The sequence below is a fragment of the Lissotriton helveticus genome, chromosome 3_1, assembly GCF_964261635.1.
Source record: "Lissotriton helveticus chromosome 3_1, aLisHel1.1, whole genome shotgun sequence".
Classification (NCBI taxonomy): domain Eukaryota; kingdom Metazoa; phylum Chordata; class Amphibia; order Caudata; family Salamandridae; genus Lissotriton; species Lissotriton helveticus.
The window spans coordinates 2,086,304,712-2,086,318,249 of NC_136061.1; the positions used below are offsets into that span (position 1 = coordinate 2,086,304,712).

Below are 13,538 nucleotides of genomic sequence, written 5' to 3' on the forward strand. Positions count from 1 at the left end.
ATTCATAATCCTCATCAGCCAGGCTATCTTGAATCCAGTGGCCAAGTGAGCAAGGGACTCACGTCTGAGCATACCCTGCCACACTTAGGGCGAACAAAGCGATACAAAAGGGGATGATGGACGGAGCGTTTGAGCAAATCAAACACTCACCCCCAGTCAACTGATCTGGGTTTAATCCATCACCATTCTTTAGCTCACTCGGCCACCCCAGTTCAGACATGGCTATATGCAAATCAGTCTGACCCTGTGCCTCATGGGAACAGTCCAGCCCGAACTGCCAAGCCATGTCTTCCCTGGACCGGAAACAAGCATCCTGGGACCGGTTTCGGATTCATTATCCTCATCAGCCAGGCTATCTTGAATCCAGTGGCCAAGTGAGCAAGGGACTCACGTCTGAGCATACCCTGCCACACTTAGGGCGAACAAAGCGATACAAAAGGGGATGATGGACGGAGCGTTTGAGCAAATCAAACACTCACCCCCCAGTCAACTGATCTGGGTTTAATCCATCACCATTCTTTAGCTCACTCGGCCACCCCAGTTCAGACATGGCTATATGCAAATCAGTCTGACCCTGTGCCTCATGGGAACAGTCCAGCCCGAACTGCCAAGCCATGTCTTCCCTGGACCGGAAACAAGCATCCTGGGACCGGTTTCGGATTCATAATCCTCATCAGCCAGGCTATCTTGAATCCAGTGGCCAAGTGAGCAAGGGACTCACGTCTGAGCATACCCTGCCACACTTAGGGCGAACAAAGCGATACAAAAGGGGATGATGGACGGAGCGTTTGAGCAAATCAAACACTCACCCCCAGTCAACTGATCTGGGTTTAATCCATCACCATTCTTTAGCTCACTCGGCCACCCCAGTTCAGACATGGCTATATGCAAATCAGTGTGACCCTGTGCCTCATGGGAACAGTCCAGCCCGAACTGCCAAGCCATGTCTTCCCTGGACCGGAAACAAGCATCCTGGGACCGGTTTCGGATTCATAATCCTCATCAGCCAGGCTATCTTGAATCCAGTGGCCAAGTGAGCAAGGGACTCACGTCTGAGCATACCCTGCCACACTTAGGGCGAACAAAGCGATACAAAAGGGGATGATGGACGGAGCGTTTGAGCAAATCAAACACTCACCCCCAGTCAACTGATCTGGGTTTAATCCATCACCATTCTTTAGCTCACTCGGCCACCCCAGTTCAGACATGGCTATATGCAAATCAGTCTGACCCTGTGCCTCATGGGAACAGTCCAGCCCGAACTGCCAAGCCATGTCTTCCCTGGACCGGAAACAAGCATCCTGGGACCGGTTTCGGATTCATAATCCTCATCAGCCAGGCTATCTTGAATCCAGTGGCCAAGTGAGCAAGGGACTCACGTCTGAGCATACCCTGCCACACTTAGGGCGAACAAAGCGATACAAAAGGGGATGATGGACGAAGCGTTTGAGCAAATCAAACACTCACCCCCAGTCAACTGATCTGGGTTTAATCCATCACCATTCTTTAGCTCACTCGGCCACCCCAGTTCAGACATGGCTATATGCAAATCAGTCTGACCCTGTGCCTCATGGGAACAGTCCAGCCCGAACTGCCAAGCCATGTCTTCCCTGGACCGGAAACAAGCATCCTGGGACCGGTTTCGGATTCATAATCCTCATCAGCCAGGCTATCTTGAATCCAGTGGCCAAGTGAGCAAGGGACTCACGTCTGAGCATACCCTGCCACACTTAGGGCGAACAAAGCGATACAAAAGGGGATGATGGACGGAGCGTTTGAGCAAATCAAACACTCACCCCCAGTCAACTGATCTGGGTTTAATCCATCACCATTCTTTAGCTCACTCGGCCACCCCAGTTCAGACATGGCTATATGCAAATCAGTCTGACCCTGTGCCTCATGGGAACAGTCCAGCCCGAACTGCCAAGCCATGTCTTCCCTGGACCGGAAACAAGCATCCTGGGACCGGTTTCGGATTCATAATCCTCATCAGCCAGGCTATCTTGAATCCAGTGGCCAAGTGAGCAAGGGACTCACGTCTGAGCATACCCTGCCACACTTAGGGCGAACAAAGCGATACAAAAGGGGATGATGGACGGAGCGTTTGAGCAAATCAAACACTCACCCCCAGTCAACTGATCTGGGTTTAATCCATCACCATTCTTTAGCTCACTCGGCCACCCCAGTTCAGACATGGCTATATGCAAATCAGTCTGACCCTGTGCCTCATGGGAACAGTCCAGCCCGAACTGCCAAGCCATGTCTTCCCTGGACCGGAAACAAGCATCCTGGGACCGGTTTCGGATTCAAGGCAGGGATGATGGGGAAGCAAGGAGGAAGGGATGAATGGTATGATGATGGCGTGCTAAGGAGGTGGTAGTGAATGAGAGAGAGAGATATACTTCCTTACTGGAAGTGATTGGCCCTGGGGAGTGTAAATGATGGAGTGAGGGGATAAAAAGAGTGAAACCTGGCAGACACGGGGAGAATAGGCTCCATGAAGCTCAGCCCTATCAGCAAAACCTCATGGGAACAGCAATAAGGGAAAAAACCTTCCACAAAATGAACTGGAATGCCTGTCCAAGCAATGGTACACCTAGAAAACTAAATAGGAGCTAAAGGCTGAAGGGAGTTGACACAAAGCCCACTCTATATGTACTACTTCTTATATGTGCATTTTAAAGTATTGGTAACATTAGGTATACAAACAGGTAATGCTGCTATCAGTGAGACTTAAAAAGGGAACCACTAGGGATGTGACAATAGCACATGCAATGTAAATGAACAAGCAGTAAAGTATGTTGAAACTGTAGACCTTTCTCAATACTTAGCATGTGTAATCTATAATTTGTGGTCAGTATACTTGCTTAGGAATAGTCAAAAGTCCTTATGTCAGCATGTGAAATAGATATACTACTTTACATCTAAACATTTTTACCGCTATTTGTCTATCCTTTGTGAGTGAGTCCTATTGTGGATACTATAAACTTACAGTGCGGTTATTGTCTAGCTGCTCCAGAAGCTTTCGCCAATTCTCCTGGTCATAGTTAACCCTGTAATATCCAACTGCATTGATGTTGACCAATAACCAATCATTGCCAGTCACTTTTAAATCCGAAATTGTACCTAGTAGAAAATAAAAGAAAATGTATTATTGCTCATAGAAATGCTCATAGAAATGTTGCAGTCCGGTAAGAGCACATTAGAAATATACCCACAATAAACATGATCTTCCTCTTCAGCCTAAACAAACACCAATATGGTGGACGATAAGCTTTATTTTTTAGGAAAACATAAGAAATCTTTGAAGCTGTACTTCTTAACAGCCACCTTTCCTTGTAGAAGTAACGCATAGCCTAATTAGCTGCTAGGACTTTCAGCTTGGCATTTTAAAGACATTTTATTAAAAGAATGTCTTAATTATGAGGCTATTGAGAGGTGGTTATAAGAACAGCTAAATATAGAATGTTGTGCTACTGATTAATAGCTAAAATCCAAAGCTACACTAAAGCAAAAAAAAAGAGGATAAAGAAGACATGGGTATAAAACACACACCTCACAGGCAACACAAATCCCCTCAAATACACAACATAACACCATAGTGTAACTTATGGAATGTATATTCACATATTGCAAATGTACACCAACACACAGTCGAATTATAACAAACAAACAAAATCAATTAAATAAATGCAACACATATCCCACACACAAATCCCATCATACACACACTACTACATTGGAACCGATGGAACTCAAATTTTTATTAACAGATATGGACTATTACAGCTGTTCATGAACACTTAAAGGACAACACTAGGAAGTTCTGTCTTAACTTGGCAACCCGGTTGTTTTAAGTATCTGGGGTTGGACTTCGATAAGGACCTAATTACTACCTTATGAGTTAATGAAGAGCTGCTCCTGGAGAAAATGTCCAAACTGCTTGATGGCTGGTCTCCTAAATATTTGTCATGGTGGGGTAGGGCAGAGACCTTAAAAATGATGGTGACCCCGCTGGTTAACTATCTAGCCAGTATGCTTCCGATGACCTTCTCGGATGACTTCTTGCACAAGGTAGATAGGCTCTTTGGTGTATTTTTGTGGCAAGGGAAGAAGCCCAGGATATCAATGAAGAAGCTACAACTAGCTAAAGATAAAGGCGGACTGGGTCTCCCCAATTTCAGAAATTACCAAACTGCATTTCTATGTAAGCAAGGAGCACGATGGCTGGTTGAGGATCCGGCATACACCCCGCTTTGGTTGGATGTTGAGAGGTCACTCATTGGTAATGCTCCCCTCCCGGCTTTACTCACCATGGATCTTGCACACCTTCCACATTCGAAATATATCCTATTGAACACAAGACATGCCCTTTTAAGACTCGATCAATCCCACAAAACCGGCTTAAAAATTAAAAATAGTACTTCTGGCACAACCCTGCCCTTAAACTTAACGAGGAACCCCTCAATTGGGATCATTGGTCCACAAAAGGTAATCATTTGGTAAGTGACCTTTACAATGGGTTGCATCCCCTACCGTTCTCCGCGATCCAGGCCACACATAGTCTCACACCGATGGATTTTTTTGACTTTTTGAAACTCAAAACGCTCCTATCCACTCGGTCTTTGAAACCCTCTGAGCCATGGCTTAGGTCTCAGTTAACACGTGTCAGAGCAGGAGGCCACTTTGTTTAGAAAATGTATAAACTTCTCCTCCCTTTGCCAGGGAAAACCCACAAACGTAATGAGGTGCGATGGGAAGCCGAGCCCAACTCCACAGGTCTCACGTCCGATTGGGACAAAATCCATATTAAAGCCTTCTTGAATAAGGTCTCTCCCATATTATCTCAGACCAAATACATGTTACTCAACAGGACATATTGGACACCAGATAAGCTCTTTAGACTTCAACTACGAGATAACCCTGACTGCTGGAACTGTGATTCCGGGATAGGAGATCTGGACCACATGCTTTTTAATTGCCCATCTCTGGGGAAATACTGGGAATTTTTTTTTGATTGCATAGAGCATATCTTCAACATTAAGCCTGTCAGGGAATTTGCCTTGGTCCTATTGGGCGTCTTGGACCCGAATCTACCAAATGATAATGACCGACAATTGCTGGACCTACTGCTCACCCTGGCATGTAAAGTGGTTCTTTGTAAATGGAAGAACGTGTCTGAGGTATCATTCAAAATGTGGCGAGAGTGGGTAACCTTTTTAAGAGGAGCGGATAATCCTGCCCTGCATTCCTCTCCTTGGCGCGCTTCCCACAAGAAGCTTTGGAAATCCCTTGATGCCTCCTCTTTATTTATTTATTTATAAAAACATTTGTAAAGCGCGAAACGAAGGCCCGTGGGCATCTCGGCGCTAAGTAACTGCAATGTTTAGCCAGCAAGGGGGGACTGAGGTTCATTGGTTAAAAAGCCAGGTTTTAAGGTTTTTGCGGAAAGACCACAGAGAAGTACTGGTCTTGATGGAATGGGGCAATGTGTTCCACAATTTTGGAGCGGCTACGAGAAATCTTCTGTCACCCCAGTTGACAGATTTAGTTCGGGGGACCACCAGTTCCAAGGAGCTGGAGGAACGCAGTGTTCTGGACGGGCAGTAGGGGGTTAGGTTCTGAGTGAAGAACACTGGTCCGGCATTGTGTAAAGCCTTGTATACTAAACACAGGGATTTAAACTTAATCCTTTTCTTCACCGGAAGCCAGTGAAGTTGTCTTATGGTGGGTGAAACCGGTTGGTGTTTGGGGATTCGCCCTAGGAGCCTGGCGGCCGCGTTCTGGATAGCCTGCATTTTCGATAACACTCTCTCCTGGGCACCTAGAAACAGAGCGTTACAATAGTCTAGGGTGGAGAGTACCAGGGAGCTCATCAATGTTTTAACGGTGTTTTCAGGTAGAAAGGGCAGAATTTTCTTAATGATCCTTAATTTAAAGAAGGCAGAAGAGGATATCTGGTTGGCATGTGGTAAAAAGTTCAGACGGTTGTCGAACACGACTCCCAGGTTCCTCACTTTGTTAACCGGGTCTGGGGGCTGGCCCATGGGTGAAGGCCACCAAAGGGGGGACCACTCCGGGGAGAGATTGCCAAAAATTACAACTTCTGATTTGTCGGTGTTTAATTTCAGACAGTTGTGTGCCATCCGATTCCCGATAGCCACCATGCCCTGGTTGAACAAGTTGGCTTTCTGAGGCCCGTCATTTTTGACGGCGAGGACCAATTGAGTGTCGTCAGCGTATGACGTGAGGCTCATCCCGTGTGCCCTGCTGACATTGGCAAGGTCCGACACATAAATGTTAAAAAGTGTCGGACTAAGGGATGAGCCTTGGGGGACTCCACATGGTAATGACAGGGGGGAGGATTCAAAAGGTCCTACAGTGACGACCTGGGTCCTATTGGCCAGGAAGGAAGCAAGAAGATTTTTAGCATTGCCTCGAATGCCTAGGCTCTCGACACGGTCGACCAAGGTGGTATGGTCGACCGTGTCGAAGGCCGCTGAAAGGTCCAATAGTATCAGGACAGCAGTGCCTCCCGCATCCCGGATGGATCTGATGTCGTCCGCCGCTTTGACCAAGGCCGTCTCAGTTCCATGGAACCGGCGGAAGCCAAACTGCGATTCGTCCAGGCATTTGTTTTCCTCGATAAAGGAGGAGAGTTGGGCGTTCATGATTTTTTCCACTATTTTCGCTAATAGTGGGAGACTGGCGATGGGGCGGTAACTTTTAAGTTCTTCTTTATCAAGGGTAGGTTTTTTGAGAAGCGGTTTTATCAAAGTTTTCTTCAGTGTCTCGGGATAAATACCGGTGCTAAACATAGAATTGCAGATATCGGTTATGGTCGGTAGAACTGCATCCATGATTGGCCGCAGGACCTTCAAGGGACAGGGGTCCAGGGCCGAGCCCGATTTAATGGAGGATACAATGTTTAGCACCTGCGAACAAGTTACCTCTCTAAACTGAGGGAAGATTGGTCCCTCAAGTTGAGTTGATGGCCTGTGGGCAGGGATTACATTATTGGCAAAAACACGGTAAATGTCTTCCACTTTACTGAAGAAGAACTTTGATAGAGCGTCGCAGAGAGTTTGGGACGGGGGAGGTGTGAGATCAACAGAAAGACCGGCTAATTGTTTAGTCGTCTCATATAGGGATTTATTTGAATTTTGTGCAGTTTCTATTTTGTTGCAGTAATACTTTTTTTTTGCATCAAAAATAAGATGTTTGTATTTTACTACAGACTCCTTGTACAAGAATTTGGCTTCGGGAGTGTAATCCTTCCGCCAATGTCTTTCTCTGTTTCGACACTGTTGCTTTTGTGTTCGCAACTCCTCCGTGTACCACGGGGCCGAAGGAGTGGGCCTGTTGCGTGACCGTTGTTTAACTGGGACCAAGTCTTTTGCTGCCGAGCTTACCCAGTTGTGAAATTGGGAAGTAGCATTATTAGGGTCGTAAGATAGCGTGGGGAGGGTGTCATTGAGCAAGGTTTTCAACCTGCATACATCTATGTCATCCCATGCCAGATAGGGTTGACGGGGATTGGGGTAAGGTTTGTAGACCAAGGGGTCATCCACTTGTAGCGATGCCAAGATGAGATGGTGGTCCGACCAAGTTAAGGGGAGAATTTCTGTGAGTTGGAGGCCCGTGGCGTTAGAAAAAATGCCATCTAACGTGTGACCTCCTTCGTGCGTAGGGGAATGAACCAGGGGAAGTAGGCCAAAGGTGGACATGTCAGCTAAGAGCGTAGCAGTATCGGAATTGTCAGGCACGTCAAAATGAAAATTAAAATCACCTAGAATAGTGAAGGAGTTGTCCAGCGCGGATGTTTCCAGAAAAGACCTATGAGCCCCGAGGAAATCATTCCTGGGTCCCGGGGGTCGATAGAGGAGGATCCCTTTGAAGGTATAAGACGGGGACAGTTTGATGGCAAATTCTAAGGCTTCACAGGAGGTCTGTGGAATCATCGTGTACCTTACAGTATAAGTGTCACGAGCAATGATGGCAATACCACCACCTTTTTTCTTGGTTTGCCTATCCAGTCTATAGGTGGTAAACCCCGCTGGAACGGCTATGACTAGGTCCGGGTCGGACGCTTGGCCCATCCATGTTTCTGTCATAAACATGATATCTATTTTATGATCCTGGATCAGCTCATGGATGTCTTGACTGTGTTTGCCAAGCGAGCGAACGTTCGCAAGTGCGATGGTGTAAGATTCCATGGAGTAGCGCTTGCCACCTGGAGATGATTTGTGGGTGGACGGTATCCTGGTGTGACAGCCTGGGCAGTATACTACTGGACTAGTGGACAAAGAGTTTGGGTGAGATAAGAGACATGATTGACTAGTCGTAGGGCGCAGAAGCTGTAGCTGGGCAGCCGAGTATTGGATACGTGGGGAAGGAAGGGGCAGACCAGGGGGGGTGGCCCTAGGCCCGGCCCAGGCGCGGACGGGCGCAGACGGGCTTGCCTTTGGCACGCCTTTGGCGCGCCTTTGGCGCGCCCGCTGCGCCCGCCCGCTGCGCGGTCGGGCGAACCAGTTGTTAATATACATTGTTGGGCGGGGCGGGAGGAGGGTGGGAGGGGCGCAGAGCAAACCGGCCAGCCTTCCCAACTAAAGATGGCAGCCAAAGTAGTGGTGAGAGCTTCCCAGCGCCTGAGTCCAGCGACGCTGTGGGAAGATAAGGTACCAGAGCCTCGGCGAAGTAATCTCGCCTTGAGGTGGGGGGGGCGGAAGTCTAAAATAGCACCTAATAAAATATTATACAAATTTTAAAAACGAGTAGTAAATCAATCGTTTTTTTCCACAAGTAACAAATAAACAGAGCAGACCTCCGGCTTCCGCCTCAGAGGGAAAACATTGTCAGATACTGGGGGAGCGAGGTAACGCCCTTAAATACCCTGGGAGGGCGGGAGGGGCGCAGAGCAAACCGGCCAGCCTTCCCAACTAAAGATGGCGGCCAAAGTAGTGGTGAGAGCTTCCCAGCGCCTGAGTCCAGCGACGCTGTGGGAAGATAAGGTACCAGAGCCTTGGCGAAGTAATGTCGCCTTGAGGTGGGGGGGCGGGAGTCTAAAATAGCACCTAATAAAGTATTATACAAATTTTAAAAACGAGTAGTAAATCAATCGTTTTTTTCCACAAGTAACAAATAAACAGAGCAGACCTCCGGCTTCCGCCTCAGAGGGAAAACATTGTCAGATACTGGGGGAGCGAGGTAACGTCCTTAAATACCCTGGGAGGGCGGGAGGGGCGCAGAGCAAACCGGCCAGCCTTCCCAACTAAAGATGGCGGCCAAAGTAGTGGTGAGAGCTTCCTAGCGCCTGAGTCCAGCGACGCTGTGGGAAGATAAGGTACCAGAGCCTCGGCGAAGTAATCTCGCCTTGAGGTGGGGGGGCGGAAGTCTAAAATAGCACCTAATAAAATATTATACAAATTTTAAAAACGAGTAGTAAATCAATCGTTTTTTTCCACAAGTAACAAATAAACAGAGCAGACCTCCGGCTTCCGCCTCAGAGGGAAAACATTGTCAGATACTGGGGGAGCGAGGTAACGCCCTTAAATACCCTGGGAGGGCGGGAGGGGCGCAGAGCAAACCGGCCAGCCTTCCCAACTAAATATGGCAGCCAAAGTAGTGGTGAGAGCTTCCCAGCGCCTGAGTCCAGCGACGCTGTGGGAAGATAAGGTACCAGAGCCTCGGCGAAGTAATCTCGCCTTGAGGTTTGGGGGGCGGAAGTCTAAAATAGCACCTAATAAAATATTATACAAATTTTAAAAACGAGTAGTAAATCAATCGTTTTTTTCCACAAGTAACAAATAAACAGAGCAGACCTCCGGCTTCCGCCTCAGAGGGAAAACATTGTCAGATACTGGGGGAGCGAGGTAACGTCCTTAAATACCCTGGGAGGGCGGGAGGGGCGCAGAGCAAACCGGCCAGCCTTCCCAACTAAAGATGGCGGCCAAAGTAGTGGTGAGAGCTTCCCAGCGCCTGAGTCCAGCGACGCTGTGGGAAGATAAGGTACCAGAGCCTCGGCGAAGTAATCTCGCCTTGAGGTGGGGGGGCGGAAGTCTAAAATAGCACCTAATAAAATATTATACAAATTTTAAAAACGAGTAGTAAATCAATCGTTTTTTCAACAAGTAACAAATAAACAGAGCAGACCTCCGGCTTCCGCCTCAGAGGGAAAACATTGTCAGATACTGGGGGAGCGAGGTAACGCCCTTAAATACCCTGGGATGGCGGGAGGGGCGCAGAGCAAACCGGCCAGCCTTCCCAACTAAAGATGGCGGCCAAAGTAGTGGTGAGAGCTTCCCAGCGCCTGAGTCCAGCGACGCTGTGGGAAGATAAGGTACCAGAGCCTCGGCGAAGTAATCTCGCCTTGAGGTGGGGGGGCGGAAGTCTAAAATAGCACCTAATAAAATATTATACAAATTTTAAAAACGAGTAGTAAATCAATCGTTTTTTTCCACAAGTAACAAATAAACAGAGCAGACCTCCGGCTTCCGCCTCAGAGGGAAAACATTGTCTTTTTCATTTGATCCCCCGTGAGGACATCTTATGTACCTATAAACCGGTGGGTGAACCGCAATTTATTTGTATTGACCTGGTTTGTCACAGGAACGGTAGGGCTTGGATATAGAATGTAACCCTGTAGTATGGCCGGGTTTCATTGTCACTGTGTATGTAACAGCATTTGGCCATGTAACGCTGATTGTTTGGGTTGTCACCTGGGCCTTGATGTGCATCACTATGTATTTCATTCATTTTCTGAATCATTTTACGTTTTGTGTGTGTATATTTGATTATTTTATGACTCATTGTATACATATCTTTTACTTTTCATTTTCATTCTCATTTGTTGTTATTATTGTTATTTTTTATTCTCTCAATAAAAACGATTTGAATAAAAAAAAAAGGAGAAATGTGTACCTCAGCACTCTGCACCATTGCTTGTGTTGATGAATACTCTACGGAAAAAACACCCACACACCTCATCCCCTAAACACTCACCTACACATCCACACCCCCACCTACCCACCCTATAAACACACACATTGACACACTAACACATAGTACAGACTAGAAACACCGCAAATCCATTGCAAATCCCCTTGTACAGAGAACACCACATTGGAACTTATTACATTCAAATTTGCCCATGAAGGTTATTACTGTCATATCTGGTCATGAACACCCAAAGAAAAACTCATTAATAATCTACATAGAACAATCACTTAAAGTAAACCTGATTTTAATCTATGTTTGAAAACAATATACTACAATACTCACAATGAATACACAACACACATGTGAGTTTTATTAATAGTAACAAAAATATCAAAGATGTTAGCCACTAAAAACATACAAAACATTACACTAAATTTGTTATAAAAATCAACCATTTTTAAACCAGCATTAATCAATGATTGGTTAAAACATGGCATATCAGCTATAATAGAATACTGCCCATGTGACGTATTTACAGTATAGAGTACTTTATAATAGATCATTTAAATTATTTGTCTTGTGACCTCATGCCTATGTCACCTGTTAGGTAGTAAAGACATCAAATTTGGAAGTATTTGTGAACATGCAAAATGTATATAAAAATAATGAATCATTAAAAAAATGCTCTGTAAGATATATGCTATAATTAAATATATCACGGTTGAAAATAGGGCTAACCCTACCCAAGAAGAAACCACTATCTCTGTCAGGGTGAAATACAAGCAAACCTCAAATTAACCTGTTCTTAACCCTTTGGTTGCCTCACAAAGCAGTCAGGCTTAACTTAGAGGCAATGTGTAAAGAAATTCTTTATGAAGCACTTCAAACAGTAATAAAATAAAAACACAACACAACAAAAATACTACACCAATTTAGAAATGTAGAGCAAGATTTAATAAATTATTTGACACCAAAACAACGATAAGTCCAATGAGTAGAACCAGAGATGTGCAATTTTAAAGATTTAAGTGCAAATAGTGCCTAGCAGTGCAAAGCGCCAACTGTGGTTATCTGGTCGTGCCAGACCAAGGTCAAGTCACAAGCTCAGGCCTACTGAAATGGAGCATGGGCCAGCTACAAGGACATGGATTTTAAAACTGGATTCGGAGCGTGATGTGGATGCATAGCACAGCGAGGTGCTGAGGTGCCGATGCGATGCCCTGCATGGAGATACATCACACTGTGGACGTTCTGGGTGGGTGTGCGTTGCAATGTTAAATCCTGTGTAAGGGATGTGTTGAGCAAGATTTCTGATGCAGAGTCTTGCAAAGCAATGCATTGTGCTGTGTCAGTTCTGCTGGGACCACAGATGGGCTGGCATCACACCTTCAGGCCCACTTCCAAGGGTTCAGGGGGTGGCACTACTTGAGAGGACAGGACTTACAGCACGCAGCGTCCAGGTGCTGGGTTTGAGGCTGTTTGAGCCTGTTCTGTCCTTGAGGCTCTGAAAGGAGGCCAGCCAATTAGGTCATGGGCTTCACTCTGGTGGTCCTTGGATCAAAATGCAGGTCCAGTCCTTACACTCAGGCAGCAGGGCATCTTACAGAGCAGCACACCAGTCCTTCCGAGTCTTCTAGGAGTCCAAAGGTGTACTGCAGAGTTGGGGCTGAGGGTCCAATATTTCTACTTGGGACCCACTTTGAAGTAGGAGAAGGTTTTTGAGGTGCCCACCCCAAAGGTGTTTGGAATGTCCTGCCTTTCTTCCCTGAACTCAGATAGACTGGGTTCACAAGCTACTAGTGTCAAACCCTTTGTGAGTGTGCTCAGGCAGAGTGTTTGTGATATGCAAGTGTGGTAGGTAATAGACCCCTCATCAAGTCAGATATGACCTCTTGTGCCAATATCTATCGTATCATTGTCTCACTGTCTGGGGGCAATACACTAAGACCAACTGTCAGCTAAACCTAGTCATGTGACCAAGGATACAGGCAGCAGACACCAAGTGGTTAGGACAGGAAAAGGCCAGCTTTCTAAAAGTGGCATTTTCAAAACTGTGGCTTAAAATACAACGTTATCAGTAAAGAAGGTTTCAAATTACAATTCTTTAGACACCAAACTCAATATTCATACCTGCTCCCAATTGCAAGTTATCACTTATTAAATGTAATACGTTTACCAAATGTTATCCTATTGGAGAGATAGGCCATGCAGTAGAGAAAACAATTTTAAGAGTTTTTAACTACTAGGACATGTACAACTTATAAGTACATGTCCAACTTTGTAAACACACTGCACCCTGCCCTATGGGCTGTTTATGGCTTCCCCTAGGTGTGACTTATATGTATTAAAAAGGAAAGCTTAGGCCTGGCAAAAGGTTTATTTTGCCAAGTCGAGTTTGCAGTTTAAAACCGCATATACAGACTGCAATTGCAGACCTGAGACATGTTTAAAGGACTAATTAAGGGGTTGGTACAGTCAATGCTGCAGGCCCACTAGAAGAATTTAATTTACAATGCCTGGGTAAATGTAGTATGACTGTACTAGGGACTTACAAGTTAATTGAATGTGTCAATTGGGTGTAATCCAATGTTACCATGTTT

At 46.0% G+C, this 13,538-nt stretch overlaps 1 protein-coding gene across 2 annotated transcripts in view; it reads right to left on the minus strand.

Moving 5' to 3' along the window:
- The window catches only part of LOC144824121 (aminopeptidase Ey-like), a 282,546-nt gene that overhangs the window by 96,372 nt on the left and 172,636 nt on the right, over nt 1–13,538 (minus strand). For both annotated transcript variants that reach the window (XM_078683234.1, XM_078683233.1), the window contains exon 12: nt 2,993–3,126. In XM_078683234.1, the coding sequence (XP_078539360.1) occupies nt 2,993–3,126 (134 nt within the window). The remainder of the gene's footprint in view (nt 1–2,992; nt 3,127–13,538) is intronic.